Genomic DNA, 13294 nt, shown 5'->3' on the forward strand with positions numbered 1-13294 from the left:
CCGTAACTTGAATTAGGACCTTTTTAGTTTTATTTATGAGCGTAGATTGTTCATAGTGCTTTTCCTCCCTCAGTGTTTTTTCTTTGTTTTTATTTTCTAGCTCAGCTTCAGGAGTTTCATAGCCTGTTTGTTTTCACCTTGTGTGGATTACTCTTGCTGCCTCCTTTGAAAATACAGAGACTATCAGTTCACCTGCTCTGCATCTGAGTCCTAATTTGAGCCAGGCCTGACATAAGCAACATATATAATAACTTTCATATATATAATAACTTTCATAATAACATACCATTCAGACAACTACAAAGATTGACAACACCAGGGAAAGGGACATTAACAGCAGGGTGGAAAAAGTATGTAGATCCCTGACTTATATACCACAGTGTGAAATACTCCACTACAAGTAAAAGTCCAGTATTCAAAACTAAGGGGAAATGAGGTAACTAGTTAGTATGATTAAATTTGTTTTCAAAATGTATTGCAAGATTCAATTTCCATTGCCTTGTAAAAATAAAAAGCATCAAGAAAACTGAGGTCATGTTGTCTGTGTTTTTGTTGAAATTTAAGGTTTGGGGAGAGTTGCATTTAACAATTGGAGGACACTGACCTCAGCTAGGTATGGCTAAACCCTAATCTAAGATCTGCCATGGTGCAGGTAAGAGTTAGTGGAAGGATGGTCAATCAGAAAACAGCAAAAAGTCTTTATAAGGGCTTACAGAGCAAAATTTGTGGTTGCTAAACTGGTTCCTCATTAGGTTGAGGATGATTCCAAATACAAGAGAGAGGAAGAGAGGAAACGCACCAAGCTGCTCTCAATTCTTTATTAGGAGCCAGTCCCCACACTGTGGTCAACAGGTGAGCAGAATAACCCTCCAATCAATTTAATTTTGTGACATTCAGATGAAATAAGTGGGAAAATGGAAATGACAGGAAGTACCAAAGAATAAGGGACTGCAACCGTTTACCATTAAGCTTTTATTGTGAAAGAATCTCTACAGTTAACCACATCGTACTGTAGACGTCTTTCCTTGTCAGGTGATAGTTTGATTGATCCATGTGGTGTAATCTGGATTGCAGAGGTCCATGAATGCAGCTGGTTCTCTACAAACATGGTCAGGGTCACCGAGGAAAGAAATGACGCCGTAAATCTTGTCTTTGTACACTGCTCCTCCACCAGAATCTCCCTGTGAGAGAGAAATATATTTTGCGCTTATTGATTTAAACTTTAATGACAGAAGGTAATTAGGAGAATACATATTGGAAGCTGTGGCAACCTACGTAACATATGTCCACGTTTGCTGTTTGGCCACAGAACCAGTGCTGATACACCTTGACTTGGTAGGCCTTTGGGAAGTGTTCCTGCAAAGTATTTTTGAGGTCTTCACAGTCGACAACTTCAACGTCTGCACAGTGAAGAGTAGGTGAGTTACCAGGTTCTAGAGAAAAGAAAAATAATTTAATAATAATTTATAAAAGCAAAAACACAATTTAACTACAAAAAAAACAACTTAATGCGAAGAATTCTTAATTAACAAAATAATTTAATGATAATAAAGTTACCATTACAGGCTACGGTATAATTACAAGAATAGATCAACCTTAATAACTTGAATAAATGATTAAATAAGAATCTCACTCCTTTCATCATTGGGGCCTCCAGCTGTGGCACCATGACCTGCGATCTCAACTCTGGAAAATACCAACAGGAACCAAGTCATGCTAGATAAATACTGTTGAAATGACGATTACATGGATACATTTTACTCTTAACTTACGATGAAAAATGGCCTTAAAACAACAGACAAATTAGTTCAGTTAGCAGGCTAAGCAGCTTGAACTTTATGCAAATCGATGCAAAACACTTTAATCCTGTTAATGATTTGCTGGGCTACAATATCAGCTCTACTAGTACTGTTTGCAGCTAAAAATAAAACTTTTTGAAGCAACTTTCAGCTGCCATGCTGCCTTTATCTTGCAATACCAAAAACTGCCATCCTTCAATCTGGTGGGAAAAATCACAGTTTACATTTGAGGACGATCTGCACAGTCTGGAAGAGCTATAGGCTGAATGTCAGTGGGACTCTGTAGCTGCAGCAGCATGATATCATGGGACCTCTTACTGGTGTTGTCTGTATAGATCACAGGCTCTGCTGTTATTTCCACTTCTTGTACTTGACCCCCTGGATGCACACTTAAATCTGCATACATAGTCCTACACACCAGAATAATGCATAATAATGCTCATTATTTATATTAGACTGTTTACACGCCGTATTAGGGTGTATATGTTTATAGTGTATAAAGGGTGATTTACTCACCTTCCTGGCTTCAAACACTGAGCTGCAGTTAAAATCCACCGGTCACTGATCAGAGAGCCACCACACAAGATGAAAGATGGACCAGCAGGAACTCTTAGTTTGACGTGATACTGACGCTCACATGGGTTACCTCCAATAATAATCCTCTGCAGATCCACCACTGTGCTCACTGTGACACCTGGAAGAGAAAGTCCTCCACCAGGTGACTTGAAGTTATTTACAGTGGTTAATTTTACTCAGTGGACTTCGTCAATCTGCCTTTGCTCAGTGTTAAAGCTAAAGGTGTCAGAAACCTACAAAAGTTAAAAATCCTCTTCCTGCAGCCCTCCCTCTCCTCTTTACTCGACTCTGATTGGTTGTTTCCCTCTGGTATGAGTGGATTCTTGCAAATACTACTGTCAGGACATAGTGAAAGATTAGATAAATATGACAAAAACATATTTCTATAATTGTTACTGAATTTAGATTTAAATGGGACACATTAAGCTCATTTTCAGGTTCATACTATGGGATTCTACTTGAACATTTGTTTATCTGCTCCGTACAAACAACCTCTATGGCAGTTATATCCATCCTGTGAAGGGGGTCCCTCCTCTGTTGCTCTCACGGAGCTCTCCTCCATTTCTTTCTCCTGTTAAAAGCATGTTTTTGTCAGGAGTTTTCCCTTATCAAAGTATCCCTTTGATGCAAATTTGCAATTTGTCATTTTTCGGCCTTAGAAGTAAAATTGCATGGTAAAAAAGACTTAAATCAAACATGTTAACAGTTTGAATGGTTGTCTGTCTCTATGTGTCAGTCCAAATCTCCAACTTTACCTCGAGATACTCAACCAGCCTGAGGAAGGATCATTTTATTTCTTCTCAAATCAGCACAAAAAACCCATCTTCAGCTGTGCTAACATAGTGCTCAGGTGGATTCACAATGTGGCGCTGGAACACAGGAGTGATGGTTGCTGACAATATATAATAGATATTCCATAAGAAAATCAGCCATTTCCAGCTTTAATAGTCATTTACCACATTAACAATCTCTACACTGTTTGTTATTAATTTTTTTTTTTTAATTGAGCTTTTCTATCAAGAATAAGGACATTTCTAAGTGACTTCAAACTTTTGAGTGGTAGTGTATGTAGATAAAGTATTTGAGTACTCACCAACCCACAGCAAAAGGAGAAGTGTGAGATGAGCCATTGCTGCTTTTCATCATTTGATAACTGTCTTTCTGTCACAACAGCAGCAGCTACCAACCACCTCATAAAGTCTTATCAACACAACCTGACTGGCTGCAGAGCTCTACACTTTTATGAAAATTTTCGCTCACTGCTCAACAGTTCCAGTCCTTTCCCTCCATAAGTTGATAGAAAATTACACAGAAATGAAATGTTCACATGTGATTGTAGTTGGAGGATAAAAACAGGCAAACTTTTCTGAAAAAGTGTCAGGGAGATTATCTTTGACTGGATGATTGTGTCTGTTCCTCTTTGACAGGGATGGTCAATTAATTTTCCCAAGGGGCCACATGAGATACTGCGAAGGCTGCAGAGGGCCGGACCACTACTCTGAACTTAATTCCGCTCAATATTAATTTCATGGCTTTATAAAATGTGGTAAATTATTTGGTTTTGAGCTGCGACTGGTAAGAATACATGTTTTGATAAGCATGTTGATGTGAAGCAAGTCAACGTTAAAAATTGTAAAAACATCAATCATTATCTCACTTTTCCATTTTTTTAAAACACAACATACATTCAAACCACAAAAACAATATAGAGCATGTATGTTATGCAGTAAAGCTGCAATTTATTGACTTCATACAACAAGCTTAAGGTGTTTTTAAAAGGTAACTCATTGATTTTGTGGGACACATTACTGTGCAGGCCCTTATGCATGCAATCGCCTTCAATATAAAAGCACTGTGGTTGTAGTAATTTCAAATTTCCACGGGCCGGACAGGAACAGCCAACTGCCCAGGTTTGCTGTAAGACTTTAGAGCACCAACCATTTGATGAATGAGGTCCTGTTCTGAGGCAAGCTGGAAGTCCTGGAGAAAGATTTGTTTGGTTGCAACAAAGACGTAATGTAATTTCAATATGTGGATAATCTTGCACATTTTAAGAGCTGGAAAGCATTTCTAATCTTGCATTTAGTTGTACACAGAAAAAGGAATGAAAACACGACTAGACGCTGTGAGGTGGACTAGTGAGAGAGTTCCCGTCCGTGTCCGGTGTGATGACGTTTAATGTCCCCGACAACCACTGTAGTCTCATTTAGCCACGTTATAAGGACATGTAAAAACTCCAAAATTCACATGTTGGGGTGTTTGCTAAGGTATGTTATTTTGTACAACAAAACATGAGCATCAAACAAAAAACCCATTTAAAATCCTCATTGAGTTTGAGAGTTATTTTGCCGTAAAATGTCTTATTGCCATTCACTTATCAAAACAGTGAGTTCAGGTGAGGCAATAATACTCTGTAATAGAGTTTTTAATGACCTTGATAGTATGTCATATTTTAATAAACAAAGCTTTGGTGCACTACAACTAACCGTGTCTCAATGACATCGTAATTTCACATCTTTATTGACTGACATTTTCTAGAGTCTGTGTTAATCTAACGGAAACATTCAGTATATTTTTGGACATATTTATAGGTCACTGTATCAGCATAATGACCTTACTTATGTGCCCCTGTTATAAACACCAAGAGTGAAGAAACACACACAGATAAATGCACATGCAGGCATACAATGCAATATCAAAGCTCAAAGTGCACCAGTTTAGTAAGCAGTAATAGTATTAGTGAATGTCTTAGAAAACACAGGACAGATTAAAAGAGCCTCAGTTAGATATGTGTCATTATTCTCTTGTATCACAGTCATGAAACAGTAAACTTTTGGAAGTTAGTACTCCTGAAGTGAAGAGTTCTGCCCCAGGTTTGGTGGAATTTTGAGAAAGTTGCCTGGATGTTTAAATAAGAAAATATTTTTGGCATAACAACCCGAAAGGAGATAATATGTCATTGTCAGAGATGTGACTGGTGCAGATTTAAATTGTGTGAAAATGTCTCTGTGTGACATTAAAAGCATAAAAACAACAATCACACTGTGAAATAATAATTTTGAATCAAATTTATTTTAAATGACAACCATGCATTAGAATAGTGATTATTGTTGAAAGAAGAGCAGGTTGTTATTTTTAGTCCCTTTGTCATTTTACAATATGTCTGTGTAACAACAAGCAAAATCAATTGAATTTACAACTTGGACAATTATTGTTGATCTTAAATGGACTAACAAATGGTAGAATATTTAAATTAAATCGATCAATTGTAATTTTAGTAAAATGGCAGGACATTTCACAGTTAACCACATCCAAAACATGGCATTATTATGGAAAAGTCACTCCTGTTATGTCATGGATCCAATCTTTGAATTTACAGACGTCCATATATGTCATATGTCGAGCACAGGCGTATTTACCAGAGACAACATGGACACCATAAATCATGCCATTGAACAACACTCCTCCACCAGAGTCACCCTGTGAGAGAGATGCATATATTGCTTTAGTCAGACTCCAATGTATTGTATTGAAATCCTCATGCTGACTGTAGAACAGATAGAAGGTTAGAAGTCATGCCTACTCACTGGACATGTATCAACTTTATCTCTCTTGGCGCAGAACACCTTCTCATATGTCAGGATCAATCCTGTGAAGTTCAGATTAAAACAGTCTCCACAGCCAAAAACATCAGCTTCAGCACACTGGAGATCAGGTGATTCATCACACACTTAGAATAGAAAAAAAAAGTGTCTTTACTGAAAAAAAGCTTCATTAACATCCACATGTACACAGAATATGAATCCACCAACAAATTAAAACAAATGTTGTAACTTACCACTGGAACCTGATTATTTATACCTATTTATTCTTTTGGTAAAATCAATCCAACCATAAATGTTATTCTTCCTTTTTAAGTACTTCATTGGTTTTCAATACATGAAGACAAACAATAATAACACAATAAATAAAGTGTATTGAGAGTGAAGCCTTTGGATTTCTCTCCACTGTTGCATGAATGAGTCATTAAATTTGGTTTGATATTTGTCAAAGTCACAATAATCCACAAGATAAATCAGTCTGAAATATTAATGTTAAAGCAACTGCAGCTTTAATGAATATTTACTTCAACATTAAAAGTTGGTTTGGGAAAATAAATCTAATGTTTCCTACAAGTGTTGATCACATCTATGCATCCAGAAACATTTAATTATATTGATATTTAAGAAATGTCTTTCATGAATGTCTCTCTTCTTTAAGAGGGTTAAACTTTCCTCTCAGTGTGTTAAGGGACAAATCTGTGTTGTATCTCCTGACATCTTTTAAGTATAAGATGACTGACAGCTACTCTAAAACATAAACTTGTGCATTGTTTTCTCAGGGAGTAATGCTTGTTCAGGCCCAGGGGCAAAAAAATAACTTCAAGCCATGATGATCACTCTGCTTCACTTTAAGGATTGTGTTCTTGTAAATATTTTTATTTTCTTTTGCCTCATTGCTCCAAACCCAACATAGTCTTTTGTTTAAAAACAAAAAAAAAGTCCCAGTAATGTACGAGAACATCCAGGTTGCCAGTTTGAGATGTACAATGTCATTAAATGATTCAAGCAATAACTCCATGTTGTCTTTTTATTAGTGCCCTTGTCTCCCTTTATGTTTCATATTGCTGAGATATAAATTATAATCTCAGTGTCAGTTATCAATATTTTTCAACTAACCATAAACTAAAATATGCCCTCTCTGAGGGGAAATTTGACCATTAGTAGCTTTTGTAGGAATTATTTGTCAAGGGATTAACAAACTAATTCCTACTTGGATTTTTTTGTATTGACATTACTTTTCTTTGAAAACAATTGTTTGAATGAATGGATGAATGATGCGTTAATGTGTCATTTCACAGTGATTACTATATTTTCATGATAACATTATGTGTCAGTAATGTTACCAAACAAAAAAAAAAAAAAACACAAAGTGTGATGAACATAGATAAAGTAAACACGGTCCATCTCACCTTTTTTACCATGAGCGTCCGGAGCTGTGGCTGCATGACCTGCTATCTGCACTACATCCTTTCTGTAAAAAAATAAAAAATAAAATAAAAAATAATTAAAACAGCATTTTATAACACTTTTCTTTGAAAAGGAAAAAAGGTTTAACATTAAATTATTAAAACAAAAAATTGTTTTCACCAATAATGGCTTTACATTTTAAATGATACCAGAGAAATGTTTCATTTTCCTCAAGTGCTGAACTTTCACACTAATTATTAAACAGGAAAGATCACAACTCACACATTGGGTTTGTTCCCACAGTCAGGAAGACGTACAGGTGTAATGCCAGTAACAGGGTCACGTAGTTTCAGCAGCATGATGTCATGGATCCTGTCATTGTTGTTGTCATCTCTGTCATCATACATGACAGCCTTTGCGATGTCCTTTGGTTTTACTTTCTTTAGTTGTATTTTCGGTTTTGGATGCACACCTACAACTGCTTTCTCAACCCTACAAATAAATAAAGGTTAAAGAGGAGGATGACTGCATTTGAATTCGATATATTGTCATATATTTTGATACTGTATACTGTACTATATTCACATTTTTAAATATAATTTTAGATACACTTTCATTGCAGAAAGAATACACCATCATGTGCAAAAAGAGAGTGAGAGTGAAAAGAGCTTCAATCAGACAATTGGGATCTGCATTTGGATTTATCACGATCCCTAAAACATCTAACATCACAGCACCACTCATGGAGCTACATGAGCTACACATCTTTGCATTAGAACAGTTAATTAAAAATGTATACTTTTCATACAGGTTATAAAAATGAAATAATAATATGATCATGATTACTTACACCTCTTAAACTATAACTGATTGCTGATTCAGGACTTTCTAGTTGACTTAATTACAACTTTACTAGTTTTAAAGTCAGTAAATCTATGTCTCTCTTACGGATGGCAGTGTGCTGCAGTCAGAATCCACTGGTTGCTGATCAAAGAACCTCCACACAGAAAGGCTCCGCTTTTATCTAGTAATTTCACATGGTACCGGCGCTCATCCTTTTTGCACGTTTCACCTCCGATGATTCTTTTCTGCAGATCCACCCACATGCTCATTGTGGCACCTGAAAGACAAGTAAGAACAGTAGTTAGAAAAACAGCTGCTGTGGAGAACAGCTAATTCACCTTGTAGAAAGTTTTCAATACACATGATGAACTGTGATAAAAGTTCTATCAGCATTCATTTGGAAGCCAAATGTTATTTTTTTAATGAACACACAAAAAACAGGTTACAGTATGCTTCAATATATTTTCTGTGAAGTATCTTGTATTTATTCACTTATCAACGTAGTATAAACCAAGAATAAAAGCAGAACAAAGAGAGGTTAAGGAAGTCTTGATCACATGGATTTCTTGGTTTGTTGTGGGGAATGGAGAGTCAGGTAAATGATCTCAGTGGACAGTGTTAAGAGCACAGAGACATCAGGTTTCTCCAGGCAAGATTAAAAATGTGCTTGCCTTAAAACTTCATACTATCTGCTGTTGAAGAGAACGGTAAGAATAGTTTTAAAAGTTCGGTACTCACCAGCCCAAAGCAAAAGGAGAAGGCTCGTCATGCCAGCCATGTCTTCAGTGATAGAAGTGTCCTCCTGCTGTAACTGTGGGCCTTTCTAAATGTGTTCACTCTGTCCTGTTGGCCCTGGAGCCACCAATCACCTCATGGAGGTTTATCAACACAACTCCATTGGCTACTGAGATCTGCACTTGATGCAAATTTCTTGATCACTTATCTAGTATCAAGGAAAATGACTCTGATGTACAAAGAAGTACTTTTTTGTCAGAATATAATATAGTGTAAAAGGTCACAACACTGAACTTACAGAAAATGGGCAGAAATGACTCAGAGTGTGCACAGGAGACCTCTCAAGCACTTTATTTGACAGTGGACCCTGAGTCCTCACTGACACATTCAGCCTACTGGTCCATGTGTGTTCCAGCAGGGCCTCTGTCTCTCTTTGGACAGGCTGAGCTACAGGTTATAGTCCCTCACACATTTTAGAGATGAATTTCTTTCTTTGCAAAGGAGCCAGTAACTGTTATGCCAGAGGCTGTTGGGTTGTAAAGCTAGATGTGTTTTACACTAAAAATCTCAATATATACAGCCAATATACAGTTGCCGTTTTGCTGGTTTTTATTTATTTATTTATTTTTACCAGTGGCAGACTCAGGCTGTCTGAGGGGCAAGCCATTGTTGACAAGAAGACTCATCTAGTGAGTTTAAAATGTTTCAGCTTGAGCAACTAATTTCTGCTCATCCTGGGGCTTCAGAAATCTACTTCATAATCATAAATGTGCAGATAAAAGAGGAAACAGAGAGAGCCTGGTGGGATTTTCCTTTTTTCCCGCTATGTCTCACTAAGAATATGGTCCAGTTGTGGACATTGACATGTGGATAACAACAAAGAGTTGACAAATCCATGACAGGTTCCTTTTTTGCCCTCTTGTGTAGTGTTAAGGGTATTTTATTTCTAAATACGCAATTTTATTGATTTTTTTATCTATCTTGAGTGGAAAGGATTATTCATATGAAGCAGAACTTTTTTTGTAAACGGATGAAATGTTCAAAAAAATGTTGGATTCCCTAAATGAGGGGAGGGGATATTGCTGACCTGCAGTACATTTACTCAAATACTTTACTGCTTTAATTGAGTATTTTAATCTTATTGAGCTTCATACTTTAACTCCACTACATTTTAAAGGCAAATAATATTGTACATTTCAGGTCGAGATTCAACATGAAAGACATGATCAAAAAACTGATAAACAATAAATAAAATAATACAAAATAAGCTGATAAATAAACACATTTAAAAAACAATAGTAAAATAAAACAATAGTATATTAAGTAGTTCAACTTAACCCTACTCTGACAACATTTAAATGCTGCTGATATAAATGCATCAATAATAATAATCCAATATATTTGGCATTTATAAAACACCGTCTGCATGACAGATATTTTGACTTTAAGTACATTTTAATGCTGATACTTTTGTACTTTTACTTCAGTATTTTTTTATTGCAGGATTTTTACTTGTAATGGTGTGTGTGTGTGTGTGTGTGTGTGTGTGCGTGTGTGTGAGAGTGTATGAGGGGCATTTTATGCCAGCACACTATACTAAAACGCGTGTACAGCGCCTATGCGATGACATCAAACGTCTAACGTGCGCGTGTAAATTCCATTCACTTTCAATGGACAGACAGGCGTCACGTAGGCGTCACGCAGACGCTGTACACGCGTTGTTGCACATACGCCTACGTGACGGCTGCGTGACGGGTGAACTACGCCTCAAATACGTGACATGAAGACCCGCGTGACTGTTAAGTACAATTCTACATAGGCGTACAGACACGCGTATTGCGAGTACACCTGATAACATGGGTGACGGGTGAAAAGTGCCACCAGCGAACGTAGCGGACGCCTGTGTGTGTGTAACGCGTGTAAGCCTATAACAGTTCAGCTGTTACACAGAGTCTCAGCTTCATATGGTATTGTTTATAAGAAAGCACAACTTATAGATGAAGAGAAAGACTATCTCGTACTTACCAGATAAACTTAACGTTTTTCCGGCCAAAACCGGAGGCTTAATTAGCCTGTTTTAGGAGTGAAAGTCAGCAAAATGCAGCTTAAACAAAATGTTTTACCTCATTAGTTAACTACGAATGTCTGTAAAACATAATGGGACTGTGCATAAGTGCCGAATTGGGTTAAACAGTGTAGATATAAGGTCCGATGGAATCATATTGTGAACGGACTGCTGTCCACATGGCTACTGAATATTCATTAGATAGGTCCGCATGGCTACTTAATATTCAGGGTGACAGCGATTACGGCTTCTGCAGGCAGGTAAACCTACCTAATTACAGCTGGTGCGTAATGAACTGTGTGTCCGCGCGCGAAGCTGGGAACTGGCTGTGAGCGTTGCACTTTACTATTAGCCTACTATTTTTAAGTAGCTGAAATTATTTTAATTATCCCTTTCACCCTTGCTATCATTAAATATCAATTCGATATCATTCAAACCTAGAGAGAGAGAGAGAGAGAGAGAGAGAGAGAGAGAGAGAGAGAGATTTCGTTAACAAGAAAATAAAAACTGGCCTGAAAATAATAGAAATATCCTGACAGCTCTGTGGGGGCTTGGAGTTCATCTGTAAGTTGTGCTTTCTTATAAACAATACCATATGAAGCTGAGACTCTGTGTAACAGCTGAACTGTTACACTGAGTAACACACTGTTAACGTACACGCGTTACACACACACACAGGCGTCCACTACGTTCGCTCGTGGCACTTTTCACCCGTCACCCATGTCATCTGGTGTACTCGCAATACGCGTGTCTGTAAGCACGCCTATTAATCAGACTTTATGCTGGCACAGGCGACGCATTCTAGGCGTTTAAGTATAGTGTGCTGGCATAAAATACCCCTCATAGAGAGTGTGTGTGTGTGTGTGTGTGTGTGTGTGTGTGTGTGTGTGTGTGTGTGGAGGGTTTGGGGGTGGAGGCAGCTGTCAGATCTCTCTGTGCACACAGAGGGAGCTCTGCAACACGACAGTTCTCACTAACCTCAACTGGACTCGGATGCAAAAACACCAGAGACTCTGTGAATAGCAGTAGGTTTTTATTATTTTATTGATATGCTTTTAAATGTGTGATCGCTGGCTCTTTGTGTCTTCTGTCTTCCTTTATGTCAGTCAATGCTGTAAAATATGTCGTTGGCTTATCGAAACAGAGGCGCTCACTCTCTGTTTGCCTTATAGTGAGATAGTTCAACGTCTTGTCATAAACGAAACTTTGGCACATTATTCTGCTCTTGTCCGTGTGGTGATTGTAGTCAAAAGTCAATTTAAATGTCATTATCTTAGTTTAATTTTACACACGGACCTTTGTGTGGCCTGACGTTTAGAAATTGCTGCTCATTTAATAGTGAAATTGTATTTTATTATCATATATTTGGCTTCTTGCTGCTTCTAACAGTATTGGGATCTTGTCCTTCTAAAATATATCCACACATGTATCTCTGTTGTTATTCATTGGCTGGATAAGTTTTGATTATATGTGAAGAAACTCTTTCTTTCTGTCTGTCTGCCTTTCTCTCTCTCTCTCTCTCGCTCTCTCTCACACACACACACACACACACACATACACAGCGCACACACACAATGCAAATGCTAAAAATAAATAAAGACAATACTTACATTTCAATTATTAACCATAGAATGGAAGTTAAATTACTTATATAAATTAATTTCATGGGACATTATAGATTTTTTTTACAGTATTGTTCAATTGCTTAATGGTCTTGAATGTTACATTACAGTGAATTCTCTGTTAAAATACAAAAAATACAAATCATACTGCTGGATGTAAAACTTAAACAACTTTCTGTTTTCATACAGTAAAACTTAAAATTTATTGTAAAAAGAAATGTGGTAAAAATTCTGGCAGCAAAAACACTTGAAGTCATATTAAAGAAAATATATATATATTTAAATAGCTTATTATATTGACTGGATAATATTCATATTTTAAGAATATAAGAAATTATCTGTAAATAACTTCAACAGCTGTCATTTGATGTAAGTGTTTAGCGGCTTTTGCTGCCAGAATTTTTACCTGTTTTCTTCTTCTTTTTTCTTCTTCTTTTTTTTACTCTTCTTTTTATACAGTCTAGTAGTAGTAGTTGTAGTTGTAGTAGTGGAAGCATTATAACAAATATTTTCTGTTGCACAACTTATTTGCGTCTAGCTTGACCTAATGTTTGCTTTTTTCTTGTGAAATATCCGATTCACTGACCCTTGAATGCCTTTACAAATCATTCAAACTAAACAATTTGAGAAGGAAAACACCCTCTA

At 36.8% G+C, this 13294-nt stretch overlaps 2 protein-coding genes across 2 annotated transcripts; both read right to left on the reverse strand.

The window, feature by feature from the left end:
- Positions 1-964: 964 nt before the first annotated feature.
- On the reverse strand, positions 965-3723 carry LOC131971213 (kallikrein-6-like). The gene is made up of 6 exons (XM_059332540.1): positions 3469-3723; positions 2316-2493; positions 2024-2209; positions 1634-1686; positions 1276-1433; positions 965-1181 (listed from the first exon to the last, which is right to left on the reverse strand). Exons 1-6 carry the CDS (start codon positions 3503-3505, stop codon positions 1029-1031), a joined length of 765 nt encoding a protein of 254 aa, XP_059188523.1. The 5' UTR covers positions 3506-3723; the 3' UTR covers positions 965-1028.
- Positions 3724-5702: 1979 nt separating this feature from the next.
- On the reverse strand, positions 5703-9121 carry LOC131973942 (trypsin-5-like). The gene is made up of 6 exons (XM_059336084.1): positions 8966-9121; positions 8333-8504; positions 7667-7876; positions 7387-7448; positions 5963-6024; positions 5703-5855 (listed from the first exon to the last, which is right to left on the reverse strand). Exons 1-6 carry the CDS (start codon positions 9003-9005, stop codon positions 5703-5705), a joined length of 699 nt encoding a protein of 232 aa, XP_059192067.1. The 5' UTR covers positions 9006-9121.
- Between the last annotated feature and the right edge of the window lie 4173 nt (positions 9122-13294).

Source organism: Centropristis striata, chromosome 1, assembly GCF_030273125.1.
Source record: "Centropristis striata isolate RG_2023a ecotype Rhode Island chromosome 1, C.striata_1.0, whole genome shotgun sequence".
Taxonomy (NCBI): Eukaryota; Metazoa; Chordata; class Actinopteri; order Perciformes; family Serranidae; genus Centropristis; species Centropristis striata.

Coding starts and splice junctions, on each gene's coding strand:
- LOC131971213 (XM_059332540.1), bottom strand. CDS start 3,505: ATGGCTCATCTCACACTTCTCCTTTTGCTGTGGGTTG. Junction 1,434..1,633: donor AGGCCCCAATGATGAAAGGA/GTGAGATTCTTA, acceptor TCTTTTCTCTAG/AACCTGGTAACTCACCTACT. Junction 1,182..1,275: donor CAAACGTGGACATATGTTAC/GTAGGTTGCCAC, acceptor TCTCTCTCACAG/GGAGATTCTGGTGGAGGAGC.
- LOC131973942 (XM_059336084.1), bottom strand. CDS start 9,005: ATGGCTGGCATGACGAGCCTTCTCCTTTTGCTTTGGGCTG. Junction 8,505..8,965: donor TCTCCTTTTGCTTTGGGCTG/GTGAGTACCGAA, acceptor CTTGTCTTTCAG/GTGCCACAATGAGCATGTGG. Junction 7,877..8,332: donor ACTGCAGCACACTGCCATCC/GTAAGAGAGACA, acceptor ATTTATTTGTAG/GGTTGAGAAAGCAGTTGTAG.